We start from the raw sequence: 17549 nt of genomic DNA on the forward strand, positions 1-17549 counted from the left end.
AAAAATATTTGCATGTTTTCCATAATGTTTGCCACTAAATTAACAAATAAAGAACAAATGTTCATTTATACACCATAAATTATAAACTGCAGGGTTGTGTATTGAAACAAATTTTTACGATTTGGTTGGATTTCTATTCATAAGGTTGTGATTCGATTTAATATTGATTATTTTGGATATATATCAGGTAAAGCGCATGGTAAATTTTCTCAAGGTAAAAAAAAAAAAAAAATCTCTTAACTAATGCTGTAAAATATACATGACAGCCATTTGGTACTACATTATAATATTGGGGCTTAAAATTAAATCATATGCATTCAAACACTAAGTTTTTATAATAATAAAGTTATAATACTAACAATTACAATTATTTTTACTCCAATTCATTTATTTGGAAAATAAACATTTAAATTGTGGCTGTCATAAAAACTTGATGGATTTATTCAAACGTAAATTTAATATTAAAAAACAGTAAAGATTATAATAAATGTTACATGGTACATATATTTAGTAAAATATATTCTCTAGAGTTCATTTTTCTAGCTGACTAACAAGTTTATGGTCCCTAAATATGTTTTTTTTTCTGAGGTAAATGTGACAGTTTACAAGCTGTTATACTGACATCTTTGCACAGTTGAAACACTGATATGTTTTTCGGTAAGCTGTACTCCTTTTAACATACCTTCGGATGTTCATTCATGTTTATTTTGTGCTGTAACTAGTATTAAAGCGGAGGAGATGATCAGTTCACACGTTCTTTGCGTTGCCGCTTCTTTAACTGCAGCGCTATAGCGATGTCACTCACATAAAAGAATGGCAAAATGGCATTTATTGTTTGCATATTGCAATATAATGGACTGAATTTGAAATCTAAGTCTTTCTTTCATACAAAAGTAACAAAGCACAAAGCTTATTGTGATTCATTGGATGGAAGGTGTGCAACAATGTTATGTTCATTCATTGAAAACAGGTTAGACTAATCGATTTATGGGATTTAAGAATCAATATCATTTCATAAAAATGAGAATCGATTAAAATCGAGAAACCGATTTTTTTTTTTTACCCAGCCCTAAAAAACTATAACAATAGGTAACGTGCTTACAGTAAAGCATAACAGGGAGTTTTTCAGCTCATTTGCATCATTTATGCAGGCAGTTAAAATATAATTTTGGACTACAACCACATTAACCATCAGATTAGTCAATCAGTCCTTAGAGGAGAGAGCATAGCATTATGGTTCAAATCTTTGTGATGCATGTCTGAAACTTGTATCCATTCAGCTCAATATTAACTGCAGTGCCTCTGTAACTCACATGTTTTATGAATGAGCTGCAAGTTAATGTGGCATGACTAACATCAGAATTCAAATCAAACAAATGCTACTGTATGGTCAGAGCGAGAAAGCACGTTTTTAAATTGTGCTATATTGGCCAATAGGGAGACAGCACGTTTTTAAATTGTGCTATATTGGCCAATAGGGAGACTGCTGCTGCATGGCATACGGCCACTCAACTCGATGTCCTTGGTCATGGATTTCAGCATCAAAACAGGACACAATGTGCTGAAAACAGGCGACAGAGCTCCACCATTTTCTCTCTCTATTTGGCATCTCTACTGTCAAACAAAACAGTTGCCGAGCATCTAAAATTCACACCTACATCCACACCCACTGATATGCTGTTACAGTCCCACAGAGGAACACACTGTTTAACTACAACATATTAGTCTGAATTCTTAGCGTTAGTCCTGACCATCCCATGCACTCTAGCAATAAGCAGACATATTACATATTTACATGCAGAGAAAGCCAATGGACATTTATCATCACATACATCTAAACAGCAGAAAAAGGATATGAATGTATCAAAATTTTAATCGCTATCCGTCTAGCGAGATTAAAAGGGCTTATCATATACAAGGAAGGTGTGGCACTAAAGCGGAAGATTGTTTTCCCTTTATTTAGGACTATAAACGTCTGTGGAGAGAGAGAGAAAAAACAGAACAAGCCAGAGAGAAGACAAAGACAGAACAACAAAGAGAAAGAGAAACATAAGATTAGTTGCAAGCACAGAGAAGCATTATTACTTATTCAACTGGACGTTAAGAAGTAATAATTTCATATTGAAAACCATCGTCTGTTTCTGGAGGACAAGGCATCATAATGAAGACATACTGCTTTATATACTACTAAATAATTAAAATCATATTCTTTGACAAGAAGAATGCAAATCCACAAGTCTGCATGCAAAACATCCACATTGTCAGTGGAGTACAATAAAGCTGAAGATGATTATATAACAATCTTTACACAACAGTTAGTTCCAGTTCTCAAATTTCTTTGGTTGAGAGTGCTGCTATCTAGTCCAAAACAGTGATCTGAATATCAGCACGGCTGTAATTTAAACATGAACATGAGGCTTCAGGATGTTTAAAGAAATAATTGACCCAACAACGAATAATAGTAGTACACTTTTTTTTAATATAGCACATTCAGTCAAATTGACATTATTTAGTATTGATTTCCACTTTAATAAAAATAATATTCTTTTTAAAGAAAAAGGGATGTTTTGTTGTAGCTTTTAAAGCAAGGGCCAAAGCATGTGACGTCACAGGGTTAGTTTGCACCATCGACCAGTAAAGCATTATAAACATTTCTTTACTTTTTGTACACAAGGTTGTTTTGAAATGGAGGAATACGAACTTGAAAGCACTTTTAAACCCATAATAAGTACAACTGCTTAAGCATTTGAGCCGATATGGCAACGGGACCGAGTGGTACTACCGTTACAAGCGGAGAAAGCTGTGAATCATCTGGTTTGGGGTAAAGAGTGGGTCGGAAACAATGTGCGTTTACTTGTCAAGACATAATTTTGTATCCATTTGCTTATGAAGAATAAATTTGGTACTTGTGCGCCGTACGAGCTGTGGTTTTTGCATGTTCATGTACAGAAATTATCTATTACAGCGTACAAGTTCCGCATTGAAATCTCTTTCACGCTGTCTTGCGCTTGAATGAAGTGACAAGACTTAAAACATGTAAGAAAGATAATCTTTCCTGAGGAAGCAGCACTAGCCTGACCATTCAGAAAGGTGATTAGTGAAAGACTGTCCTGTTAACAGCAGGTAAGCTAATTGTATTCACAGGTAAACATAAAATGTGTTACATAGAACCATTGGTGAACAAGCCAGTGTAATGCAAATATGTCTGAAAGGTATGATGTAACAATGCGAAATCAATGATATTGTATTAAGCAATGTTTGCTTACATCACATTGCACCTTGTGTTAGAAAAACAACATTTGGGATACCGTGATCAAAACTTAGTAGTGTAATGTGATGTAGACAGTTTAATGTTGGATATTCATCCAAATTATGGTGAAAAGCAAAAACATTTGTGTGTTCACAAAGAAATGCTTGGGTAAAAAAAGAAAAAGAAAAAAAAAATGTGCTCCTGCGACCAACTGAGAAAGTTGTTTGCGAAAAAGCAACTAGTGGGTAAAATGAGTCTAGAGTCCTGCACTGTTGTATTTCAAGATGGTGGCACCCTTTCTCCAAAAGCTACAACAAAACAGATTTTTCTTTAAAATGGTTGCAATAATCGTGTTTGACTGACTGCTTCACTTCTACTTCAAAAGAACATCTCAAAACAACAAATAAAATAAAAATACAGCAACGTACGAATTATTTCAGCCACCTACTGGACTGGAGTGTGATATATACAGTAGAAGCGTAATAGTGTCCACCACAAATATACTGTTAATACTGCTTAAAGGAGAAGTTCACTTAGAGAACAAACATTTACAGATAATTCACTCACCCCCTTTGTCATCCAAGATGTTTGTCTTTCTTTCTTCAGTCGTTAAGAAATATTTCAGGATTATTCTCCATATAGTAGACTTCTATGGTGCCCCCAAGTTTGAACTTCCAAAATGCAGATTAAATGCAGCTTCAAAGGACTCTAAATGATCCCAACCGAGGAAGAAGGGTCTTATTTTAGGGCTGCAATGATTAATGGAACGATGTTGTGAGGCGCGTTTAGTCAATGAAGCCAGTACTTTGATTAGTAGTAAATCCCCATCACGTGCGTTCAGCTGGAGCGGCAATTCAAACACCCCGCCGTAAATCACTGACAAGCCACGCCAAATCGCGCTGAAAATCGCACGTGATGGGGATTTACTACTAATCAAAGTACTGGCTTCATTGACTAAACGCGCCTCACAACATCGTTCGATTAATTGTTGCAGCCCTATCTTATTTTGTGAAACGATTAGTTATTTTCTAAAAAAAAAAAAAAAATTAACAATTTATATATTTTTTATCCTCCAATGACTGTCTTGTCTTGCTCTGTATGAACTGTGTATTCCAGTTCAAGACAGTTAGGGTATGTCAACTTCAAAATCATCCTACATCACTGCAGAAGTACTGACCCAGTGTTTACAAAGTGATCAAACACCAAAAAAACAAAAAACAAACAGCAATGTAGGATGATTTTCAACCTACCCTAACTGTTATGAACCGGAATTCATGCAGAGCTAGACAAGAGGTTAAAAAGTACATAAATTGTATTTTTTTTCTTTTCCCTTCTTTCTTGGCTGGGATCGTTTAGAGCCCTTCGAAGCTGAATTTAAACTGCATTTTGGAAGTTCAAACTCGGGGTCACCATTAAAGTTCACCATAATGGAGAAAAATCCTGAAATGTTTTCCTCAAAAAACAATTTATTTACAACTGAAGAAAGAAAGACATGAACATCTTGGATGACAAGGGGGTGAAAAAAAAAATTCTGTAAATTGTTGTTTTGGAAGTGAACTCCTCCTTTAAATATTATATTATTTTTCACAAAAACTAAATTATCAGTAAGCCTTTGTAGTTATTTGCTGACACTTCTCCTTACTTTATTTAAATCACAGTGTACTGCTATTGTAATTAAATCACCCAACCAGATATTCATTAAAAAAAATCCATTTGTTCTCTGTCAAAAACTGGAAAAAGTTGTAAAGATTTGCAATGACATGTTTTGTAAGGTTACTAAGCTTGTATGTGCATTTCTTTCCTAGAATCAATGAGTTAATGTTGATGTTTTCATTTCATCATTAACCATTGAAGTACCCAAATAATGATGGAAAGAGTAAACAACATTAACGTCACATGTAGGTTTGAAAATAAAGAAAGAGGACTGAAATCTATTTTGTAACTTAAACACAGCATAGAATTCACCACCTTAACAGAAAATGATCTTCCCTGAGCTGTGACTAAACAACTCAAAATAGCAGAGCACACCAGAGAATTTGGAGAAGCATTAGTGACTCAGTGACTAGTGATTCTAGGAAAGAAATACACATACAAGCTTAGTAACCTTACAAAACCTACAGAATATTTAATACATACATTTCTAAAGCTTTTACATTATCATCATGACTAAAACTTTGCTGAAAACCTGTTACAGAACTTAGTACATGCCTTCTGATTATTTCATTCTTTCCAACTTTTAGCAGAATTCTAAAAGGTTCGCACTCATCTTTTTGCTGCATAATTTTTTATGTGAAAATAAACATGAGAGAATAACTTTCACATTGTAATATTAAAATTAGCTGGTCTGAAGCAACTTAGGTTTACTTGATTATTCATGTGTGCATGTGTGTGTTAAAATTAATCACAATATAACAAGCTTTTAGAGAACATTTATTTGCATCTCTTAATGTCTCAAACCACAGAGGCCTGATAATAAAACTAAGCATTTAAATGTCATCTTACTAATATTATGGGGAGAGACAGTATGACAGCTGATATTTCTATGCCTTTTAATATGCATATTTTATATGCATATTTAAGTAAGTCTTCTATACTGTTATAAAAAAAAAAGTCACTGATTTGCATTACAAGCCATAAGAAATTCATCTTACTTACTCATCAATAAAAACAACAACATATGCACATTGGATATTTTTGTTTCCTGGTTTTACCTGGATACTTCTCACTACTGACTGAATCGGGAACATCTTCCAGAATTTATATGAGACCATGAACGAGCCAGCGTAAGCTCACCAGGCTTTCAGTAGATAACCTCATAATTGTTTAAATAAAACATGTTCGCTACCATCAAAGTTTCATGGGAGGTCGCTCACATTTGCAGAGATGGGATTCACCCCTGCACTTCCTTTTACATGCTTGAGTTTAGTGGAACACTGAGAAACCCACTTCAGCACCACGGAGAGCGCAGAGTCTATGCAGCACCATATTATCATCTGCACCATACATGCAGAAACTCCTCAGAGGAAATTATATGACAAATTAGGTTAAAGAAGCACAGCTCAGTAAATAACACTTTGTATAAGTAACTAAAGATGGAGAAGAGCTGGATCTATTTGGGTCAGACTGAATCAGGCCACCATGTAAACTACATACTGAGACCTGCTTAGTCAAAAAAAAAAGATCTGCTCACTGCTCAGCAACCCCAACAGTGTTTGAGACACGCTGCATGCTGTGGGGACAAAACAGGAGAAGACTCATTCAAACCAGCAGCCCATATACTCGGCCGCAGATGAAACATGAGATGAAAAAAATAATGGAGAAGTGGCGCATATATGAACAAAAACACATTTGCCCTTTCTCAGTATTCGCTTGCTATAGTACAGGGCGTGCACATGCAAGAGAAGTGCATGTGGGTTTCCTCTTTTTAATGCATGACGGGCTGCACAGCTACTGAAAATTTTATAATCCAGAATGGAGAAGCAAAAATGACAAGAGAGATGAAGAGCTAGAGAACGACAGCCCAGAGAGGAATGAGTAAGCAGTGAGAAGAAGGGAGGAAGATGGAGAACGAATGAGGCAACAAGAAAGACAATTAAAAGCCAATGGGAAATATATTTGAAAAAAAAGGTAGAAGCTATAAAAAGCTATAAACTGGACCCAGCCTTGGGCACTGAATGAAAATTCTTTGGACAAATGTCCTTCAAATCCAGCAGCTAGGGTAAAAAAAAAAAAAAAAAAAAAAAAAAAAAAAAAAAAGGCGAGGAAGGAAATAATAATTGGATGGCCAATGTCTAATTTAATAAATACATAAATAAATAATTCCCATACATATTTCCATACAAAAATAAAAAATCTCTCCAACTAGAAAACAAAATAGAAAAGTAAATAAAATGAACAAAGAATAAAATTACAGAAGTAAATTGGTAATAAAAAAAATCTAAATTAAATTTAAAAAAAGTGCAGGATGTTTTTACAGAATTTGGCTAAAATGAACGATGGATAGCCAATGGATGATTTAAAATATATGAAGGAATGAATGAATTAATTCCATACATATTTCCACACAAAAACATATGTCTCTAACTAGAAACTTCAAAAATAAAATAAAACAAAAAAAATAATTAAATTAAATGGAATAAAATCTAATATATTATTTTTTTGAACGTATAGGATGTTTTGAACAATGAACGATGGATAGCCAACAGCTGATTTAAAAAATATATATATAAATAAATAACTTCCATACATATTTCAATACAAAAAACGTATGTCTCTAACTAGAAATTTCCAAAAAATTAAAAAAAATTTAATAAAACTATAGCATGTGTTTAAAGAATTTGGCTAAAATGAACGATGGATAGCCAATGCCTGATTGTAATTATTTAATTATTTAATTAATTTATTGTTTGCTTATTTGCTTGATTGATTAATTGATTAATTCCATACATATTTCCATACAAAACATATGTCTGTTAGAAACTTTGCAAATAAAATGTAAAAATTATTTTAATTAAATAATTTAATGAAATGTAACAAAAATCAAATTAAATTAAAAAAAAGTACAGGATTTTACAGAATTTAGCTAAAAATGAATGATAGATAGCCAAAGCCTGATATAATAAATAAATTAATTACTTTCATACATTTTCCATACAACATGTCTCTAATTAGAAATTAAAAAAAAAAAAAAAAATCTAATAAAATCTAAATTAAATTTGGAAAAACTATAGGATGTTTTTACAGAATTTGGCTCAAATGAACAATGGATAGTCATAGTTCTCACAATTTCTAACTAGGAATTGCAATATGTTAACAAATGTAAATCAAGATAAAATGCACACATTTTTTTCTAAATAATGCTGTTACACTGCAATATGCATTAAAAATATATATTAAAATACTTATTTATAAACATTTAAAAATATTATAAAAAAATGCATTTATTTGAATATTCCAACCAAAGCTTAAAACAGGGTTTCCACCCTAAGCCAAATGTCAAATTCCCTGACTTTTACTGACTTAAAAGCTGAATTTCCATGACCTATAATGAACATATTCATTCCTTTTGCAAGCTTTATTTACTTGTTGACAGAAATTTTTAATACAAAACTTACACACACTTTTTTTTTTACCCGTTAAATGCGCGTTGATATTTTTCTGTACTATTTCAACAGAAATGTTCATGTTTTTTATAATTTCAGGGGTTAAACGCTCTGAAGGATTTTCTGTTTGAAATCAATTCATCATTCAGTCTTCACATTATTTCTTTACATTAAGTTTTTGCTTTCTATCATCTACTTTTAATACCCAGTCTTGAAAGTGGCCATTTTGTAGCCAAAGCTCTTGAAATTGACATTTTCCTGGCATGTTTGCCTTAGTTATCAGGTACAGCCTGGTGACTGCATTTGACTTAAGTGATAGGCATTAAAATAAAATGGCACTGAATAATAGCCTAACCATAAAAATATGCAAAGTGTGTGAAACAGTAAAGAAAAATTACATTTTGATACATGGAAACTAAAATTTCAGGCAACAAACAAAAATCCCTGGACCAAAAAATACATAATTCCCTGACTTTCAATGTCTGGAATAGAGCTTTTAAAATTCCATGATATTCCAGAAATTCCATGACCCATGGGAACCCTGTTAAAAGCATCATGGAGAATGAAAGCATACAGAAAACGAGTCAGAAAAAGAGAAAGAGAGAGAGAGAGAGAGAGATCATGGTACAGGATGATGCTAAATGAGCAGGAAAAAGTAAGTGAGGTTTAAAACAATAAATAAATAAAAAGATGCAGGTGAAGCACCGACCAAACTTGTGGCAGGAGACATGGAGAGGAGAGAAACATGAAAAACAAATGACAGAGATGGTGACTAATGTAAAAGAGCCTGACAAGCAGAGCAGCAACTGATGAATGAAAAGAGTGAAAAGATTCAGATCCAATAATTCAGCCACATCAATAGAAACCTACGTCACAATCCAAGGCCAAACTCTCTTCATTCAATAACATTTAATTTCATACACCACAAAATATTTCAAACCTCTGCAGTGAGCTTCACTTTCAAACCTGTGATTGAATTATGTTCATTAAAATTAAGAGAATAACTCTATTATATTTCTCTTTCTAAAGCACAGGGGAAAATGTACAGGCGGTTTCTGCATGTGTCCATTCACAGCATATGTACTGAGGTACAGTATATATCTAATAAATGAGATCCCTACATTATAAGATGAGTATTTATGAGAAGAGTTTAAAGTGCTAAGGCTGTGAACAGATGTGAGGGAGGAGTGAAATGGCCATTATACTGAAGCAGTGCATCACCCTGCCTTTCCCAGCCCAGACAAGCCTACTATGAGTGCTGCGTCTTCACAGGGAGAAGCAATGGTCCTACATGGCACAATTTAAAGAGCCCCTCCTAAAATGTATGACCCCGTATGGAGCTTTGTATCTCTGTCGTTCTCCTTCTGTCTCCTTTTTCTGCAAACCCTTTACTCTGGATCAACAACAAGCCTATCAAACAAACCTCAAATAAGAAATGTGAATGAAAACCTTAAATTGAAAACCTAAAATGTGACCTTGGAGCACAAAGCCAGTCATAAGTAGCACAGGTATATTTGTAGCAATAGCCAACAATACATTGTATGGGTCAAAATGAACAATTTTTTATTTTATGCCAAAAATCACGAGGATATTAAATAAAGATCATGCTCCATGAAGATATTTTGTCAATTTTTGACTATAAATATATCAAAACTTAATTTTTGATTAGTAATATGCAATGCTAAGAACCTTATTTGCACAACTTTAAAGGTGATTATCTCAATATTTAGCACTTATTTTTATTGCACTCTTAGATTACAGATTTTGTTATAGTTGTATCTCTAGTCAAATATTGTCATATCCTAAAAAACCATACATCAATGGAAAGCTAATTTATTAATTTTATTTATTAAAAAAAAAAATTTACCCTTATGACTGTTATTGTGGTCCAGGGTCACAAATGTGAATAGTGCAGTGTAATTAAATAAAAAAAGAAATGAAAACTAAATTAAATATAATTCTACAATAAAATGGATCAAATAAAATAGAAAAGCAAATAATAATAATAATATAAAATATATAAAATAAAATAAAAATACACCAACAAATCAAAATAAATAAATAAATTCAAATTAAATTAAATTAAATTAAAATCTGAGTTTACTAATTTAATGCATAGCTTGCATGCACTGTAAATCACACTGGATAAAAAGAAATTCTAAATGCATAAATATAAATCAAATTTTACAAAAGTATAGGATGTTTTTACAGAATTTGGCTAAAATGAACTATGGATAGCCAATTCCTGATTGAAAATAACAATACATTATTTCTATACAAAAACATATGGCTCTAACTTGAAAAAAAAAATTTTAATTAATAAATAAATAAATATGCATTGCTAAGAACTTCATTTGGACAACTTTAAAAGCGATTTTCTCAATATTCCGATTTTTTTGCACGCCTAGATTCCAGATTTTCAAATAGTTGCATCTCGGCCAAAATATTGTCCTTTCCTAACAAATCATACAACATCAGAAAACTCATTTAATTTATTTGAAAAATTTGACCCTTATGACTCGTTTTGTGCCCCAGGGTCACAAATGTAAATAATGCAGTGCTCAAACAAAATAATAAAATTAAATGAAAACGAAATTAAATTAAATATAATTATAAAATAGATGAAATTTATTAAAATTATATGAAATAGATAAAATAAACTAGAACAATAATATTAATATCAATAAAAAAAAAATAATAATAATATAAAATAGATAAAATTAAAAAATACACCAATAAATTAAAAAAAATTAAACAATTAGAAAAAATAAATACATAATAAAATAAATAAAAAAATCTGGGTTTACTAATTAACTGCATACCTTGCATGCACTGTAAATCACACAGGATAAAAAAAAAAATCTAAATGCATAAAGCCTCTCTGTCTCACAACTGATTTGTTTTCAACATACTCTACTATATAACCAACTCTTTGTATCGTCTGTGCTGGAGGACTCAGAGTTCATCAGTTGGTCGTGTAGCAAAGCATCCTGGGCTAATTGCTTCTGATAGTGTCACAGGTCTGGATTTAAAAGCTGCCAGCTCCCATTTCTCAGCTGGTTTTACACTATGAAGAGAGCTGCCCTGAGCCTCAAGAATCAGGTTTCACTACTGCTGCAGGCTGCAAATCAAGCCTAGCGTCTGCAAACAAAGGGACAATGGGATACGGAGAGATCTGATCCCAATGCTGGCAAAGCGTACAAATCACAGAGCCATTAAATCCTTGAGATTACATGATAGTTCAACATCAAGGGCTACAAGATATCTATGACGAGCATGAAAACGTGATGCATCCAAATATTGAAAAAATTCTAACACAAGGTCTAACGTGAGCGATTGTTACAATAAAAATTAAATTGGTGTGAAACATAGACTGCGTTTCACATACGCTTCTCCATGAGGTTTTCATCAGGAGACTGAAATCTCCTTCCTGTGCATGGAGCGGGCGGTTACATAACAGTCAGTGTGTGCTGCATGAGAGGGAGGCAGAGGAATGAGACGGAGGGAGAGAGCAAGAGAGGGAGGCAGAGAGGCAGGGAAACGCTTCGACACATGCACGCATTAACAGGCATTAACACACAAACGAGTGTGTGCATTATTTAGTAAAGTCCGGTGTGGCAGACATTGCTGAAGTCTCACCACTGCACTTAGCGCCGAGCCAAACAGGAATGCAGGGCTGAGCCTGTTGGTCTCCATTACGCCTGAGACAGAAAAGATGACCTCATCTTCCACCCGTAGACAGCAGCTCATAACAACAACTCGCTCCTGAAAATCTGTTTGAGGACTAGCCTGCATTTGATATTGCTCATTTGCAACATCAAATCAAGCCACTGTTTTATGACTGGTAACTGAGAATCTGTGCATTCATTAAAACACCCTGGAGCACAAAATGCTGCAGTGTTTTTTTTTCACTACAGTGCCTTGCAAAAGTATTCATTCACATTTTGTTTTGTTGCAGCATTATGTTAAACTGCTTTAAATTAGTTTTTCCCCACATCAATTTACTCTCCATACACCATAATAAAGACAAAGCAAAAACCAGATTTGCAAATTTTACAAATTTATTAAAAATAAAACACTGAAATAAGTACATTGCATAAGTATTCATACCCTTTACTCAGTACATAGTTGAAGCACCTTTACAGCCTCAAGTCTTTTTGGGTATGATGTGACAAGCTTTGCACATCTGCATTTGGCAATTATCTGCCATTCTTTGCCTCACCTTTTCACCAAGCTCTGTCAGCTTGGATGGGGGCTGGCAGACATTTTCTAGAGTCCTAGTTGTTCCAATCGTCTTCCATTATGGATAATGCTTCTGTGAACCTTCAATGCAGCGGATTTTTTTCTGAACTTTTCCCTAGATCATTGCCTTAACGCAAGTCTGTCACTGAGCTCTACAGCCAGTTATCTTGACCTCAGGACTTGGTTTTTGCTCTGATATGCATTTTCAGCTGTTAGACCTTTTCTTAGAGGTGTGTCCCTTTCTAAATCATACTCATTCAAATGAATTTGCCACAGTTTAACTCCACTCGAAGTGTAGTAACATCTAAAAGCAATATGAATGCTCCTGAGCTAAATTTCGAGTGCCCCAGAAAAGGGTATGAATACTTATGCAATGGGATCTTTTCAGTTTTTAATTTTTAATAAATTTGCAGAAATGTTAAAAACTTATTTTTTGCTTTGCCATTATGGAGTAGGGAGTGTAGATTGATGTGGGAAAAAAAATAATTTAAAGTAGTTTAACAAAAGGCAACAACATAAAATGTGAAAAAAATGAAGGGGTATGAATAATTTGGCAAGGCACTGTATATATGTGACCCTGGACCACAAAACCAGTCATAAGGGTCAATTTTTTTAAATTAATAATTATAAATCACAGCTGAATGAATAAGCTTTCCATTGATGTATGGCTGATGTTAGGATAGGACAATATTTGGCCGAGATACAACAATTTAAAAATCTGATGGTGCAAAAAAAATTAAAAAATTAATTTTTTTTTTAAAAAATCGGCTTTAAAAGTTCAAATGAAGTTCTTAGTAATGCATGTTACTAATTAAAAAATAAGTTTTGATATATTTATGGTGGGACATTTCCAAAATATCTTCATGGAACATGATCTTTACTTAATATCCTAATGAAAAATCAAACATTTTGACTAGGGCTGGGCGATTTGGCCTAAAATCAAAATCTCGATTAATTGAACATTTTAACTCGATTACGATTAATGAACGATTATTTTATTTATTAATAAAATTATATTTAATTATATTTATATATATATATTTTTTTTGCCCTCATAGTTCACTGACAAGTTTTGTACAGTAAATATGCTCACATATTACAAGTGAGAGATTTTTGAATGAAGGGTGCATTACTTGATTTTAAAATAATTGAAGGAAACACACACTATCAACTATCTACGATTATTTATTGAACATCAGTGTTGAACAACTGAAATTAAAGCACACATTGCTTAAAACGAACAGTCACATTTTTCTTAAATTAGTGAAAATAAATAACTTGCACTTTTGGAAACAAAATAAATTATTTTCAATGTTTCAATGAAAATAAGCAGTATCTCTTCTTAATAAAATTACTCTTGTATGTATGTATGCATATATATCACAAGTTTTAGATTTTAGAAATGCACATTTGACAGTAGCAGAGTTGACAGCTTCTGTTTCTGTGAGTATCTGTAAAAATAACAACAGCTTCATCTTTCATACATTTGCATACATTTGTAGATTACCACTACCACGGTAAAGAATTTGTAATGAAAAACAGCATCCTGAAGACATTCAGTATAATTACAAATGTACAACAAACAACTGTAATGACTTACAAAAAATATATATATTGTTATTATATTCCATTACTCCTTTAATATATTTAACACATTATAAGTATAATAAAATTCTATATGAATATTTTACTTTTCTGCCATGCCATGGTTACTGTCAGTGTTACTACAGTAAAACCATGGTAAACGTTGGTGATTTGTAGATTGAAACGCCGGATCGTCAGAATACTGTCAATTACACTTGTTTAATTTTTTTTTTTTTAATTGCCCTATATTGGCATTGTAAGCATATGATTTAAAAACATTTTTATATAAAATTATTAGTAAAACATTTTATACATCTTTATTTGACCTCAAAGTAGAGACCTGCACAGAAACAGAGTGCGGCGCGGGACAAAACTTGATGCGCGAGTGGGTAGAAACTCGTGTGTGTGCGGGATGCGGGAGAATAAAATGATTGGAGGGACTCCCGGAAAATAGAAATATATAAACATAAAATATCTAAAAACATACAAATTGTTATTCATCTATTACACAAAAGCAACACGAACAACTAATATAACTTCAAAATGATTAACAGGTGCAAGAATAGGAAGTTTCTGGAATGCAAGAATCCACTCACCGAAAGTTCTTGCGCACTGCTTAATATTGCGTGCGCACGAATCCACTCATTGCAACACACGAAGTGTAGACACTGTTAAATATTCATTGTGCAAATATTCATTGTGTTATAAGAGTTGTATGAGATCGCGATGAACTGAGATAGGCAGGGAGCATTGTTTGCTCGCATTCTGCCATGCATGCACACAGCAGCCCATGCTTGCTTTTCTGTTGAGAATAAGATCGATGTACTCAAAAAATATGTATAGGTAACCACAATGCAGGCTTTTGCAGGCGGGAGAGGGACAAAATTCCGTGCTGACTGAAAAATCTGTCACGCACAGGTCTCTATCTCTAAGCATTTCAGCTCCCGCGCCCCCCTCTGTGAACTCTGGCGCCTCGGTGTTTTTAAAGGGAAAGTAATCGAAATAATCGTCCTGGAAAAATTTGAACGATTATAGGTTCTGAATGTCGATTTCGATTACTTTTCGATTAATCGCCCAGCCCTAATTTTGACCCATGCCATGTATTTTTGGCTATTGCTACAAATATGACTGTGCTACTTAAATGGTCCAGGGTCACATATTTTTTGCATAACATTTAAAATGTTCCATTACTCAACCTCATGTTGTTGCAAACCTGTAAGACCTCGGTTCATCTTCAGGACAGAAATTAAGATATTTTTGATGAAATCTGAGAGTTTTCTGACCCTGCATAGACAGCAATGCAATTGACAACATTCAAGGCCCAGAAAGGTAGTAAGGACATTGATAAATAGTCCATGGGACATCAGTGGATCCACCTTAATGCTATGAAGCTACAAGAACACTTTCAGGGTCAGAATGCTGTCGGATTTCATTAAAAAAAAGTCTTTAGTTGTGTTCTGAAGACGGGTTTGGATTGACATGAGGGTGATTATTAACGATAATTAATGACAGGATTTTCATTTTTGGTTGAACTAACCCTTTAAGCTCCAACAGAATCCAAGAAGTTTAGAATTGTAACAATTTCATATTTATGTTACATCTTAACATTTGCTTATTCAAAATTTCCAATGCCAGTTTTAAATTTTGAGCTCCAGATTGTTAATGTGGCCTCAATGTGTCCATGGCTTGGAGGTTTCACTCATAAATGATTAAAGGCAGTTATAAGATGAAATGGAAATCAGAATAGTCATTGGTTGGCATACAGGACAGAAATACTAGTAAACACACAGCATGATGTTATTACATCAGGCAAAATGCAATAGATTAACCATTAATTGTGAGCTCTGGCTGGATCCTGCAAATTCTGTTCATAATGTGAATCTACACTAACGTTTAAACATGAGGCCAGTAAGATTTGTTTTTAAACATGTTGCTGAATAAAATACTTATTCTAAATGACAGCAAAGACACTGCCATTCAAAAGTTTTAAGAATCATGTCAATGTCTCTTATGGTCATCAAGGCTGCATTTATTTGATCAAAAATACAGAAAAAACAGGTATATTGTAAAATGTTTTAAAATATAAAATAATGGTTTCTATTTTAATATACTTAAAAATTTAACTTATTCCTGTGATGCAAAGCTGCATTTTCAATAGCCATTACTTGGTCTTAATCTTAAATAAGAAATAATTCTAATATGCTGATTTATTATTAGAATTATATATGTTGGCAATTGTTGTGCTGACAAATATTTTTTCTTTGATAAATAAAAATCTAAATCTTTTCTAAAAATATAAGTCGTTGGTATCACTTTTATAAATTAAAGGGATGGTTCGGAGTAGAATTGACTTCATTGCTATGCACTCCGAAGCCCATGTAAATACCCCATCCGAAGTTGTTTTTACCTTAGTCAAACATTTATGGAGATATTAGAGTTTTTCGAATTGCTTGTTACAGGAGTGATTGGTACATGTGATGTATCTCGTAAATTGCACCACTAAACGTGCAAGTAATCTTACCAAACTTGTACAGTAGTGTAAATAGGTTATGTACTCACAAAACGCTGCATCGGAACATTTGTAAGTCCACCATGAGTGTTTTAAAAACACGTTTTAGCCGATCCCTACTAGTCAAAAAAACTACAAATGGCGACACGTCGACGTCACTTCCCTGGTTTGAAAAAAGCATGTAAAAGTCCTCCTACTACATCTGTGTGCATGTCAACTTGTAGGAGGACTTTTACGTGCTTTTTTCAAACCAGGGAAGTGACGTTGACTTGTAGTTTCTGAGACTAGTAGTTCTCGGGTAAAACGTGTTTTTAAAACACTCATGGTGGACTTACAAATGTGCTGATGCAGCGTTTTGTGAGTACATAACCTATTTACACTACTGTACAAGTTTGGTAAGATTACTTGCACTTTTAGTGGTGCAATTTACGAGATACATTACATGTACCAATCACTCCTGTAACAAGCAATTCGAAAAACTCTAATATCTCCATAAATGTTCGACTAAGGTAAAAAAAAACTCCGGATGGGGTATTTAGATGGGCTTCGGAGTGCATAGCAATGAAGTCAATTCTACTCCGAACCATCCCTTTAATCAATTTAACAAATTCTAAAAGTATTAATTTCTTTCAAAAAAGAAAAAAAAATTACTGACCCCAAACTTTTGAATGGTAGTTTATATTTCTATAAATAAAATAAAGATTTCCATTTAGAATAAATGCTGTTCTTTTTTATTTTATTCATCAAAGAATCCTGAAAAAAGTATCACAGGTTCCAAAAAATATTAAGAAGGACAACTGTTTCAGCACTGATAATAAATCAGCATATTAGGATCATCTCTGGAAGATCATGTGATACTGAA

General features: G+C 33.2%; 1 protein-coding gene across 1 annotated transcript in view; it reads right to left on the bottom strand.

Annotated features, from left to right (window-relative positions):
* The window catches only part of scn8aa (sodium channel, voltage gated, type VIII, alpha subunit a), a 72853-nt gene that overhangs the window by 53858 nt on the left and 1446 nt on the right, over positions 1–17549 (bottom strand). The window contains 2 exon segments of the mRNA XM_073822879.1: positions 1624–1641; positions 1817–1975. Of these exon segments, the coding sequence (XP_073678980.1) occupies positions 1624–1641; positions 1817–1975 (177 nt within the window).

This window comes from Garra rufa, chromosome 18, assembly GCF_049309525.1.
Source record: "Garra rufa chromosome 18, GarRuf1.0, whole genome shotgun sequence".
NCBI classification, from domain to species: Eukaryota; Metazoa; Chordata; class Actinopteri; order Cypriniformes; family Cyprinidae; genus Garra; species Garra rufa.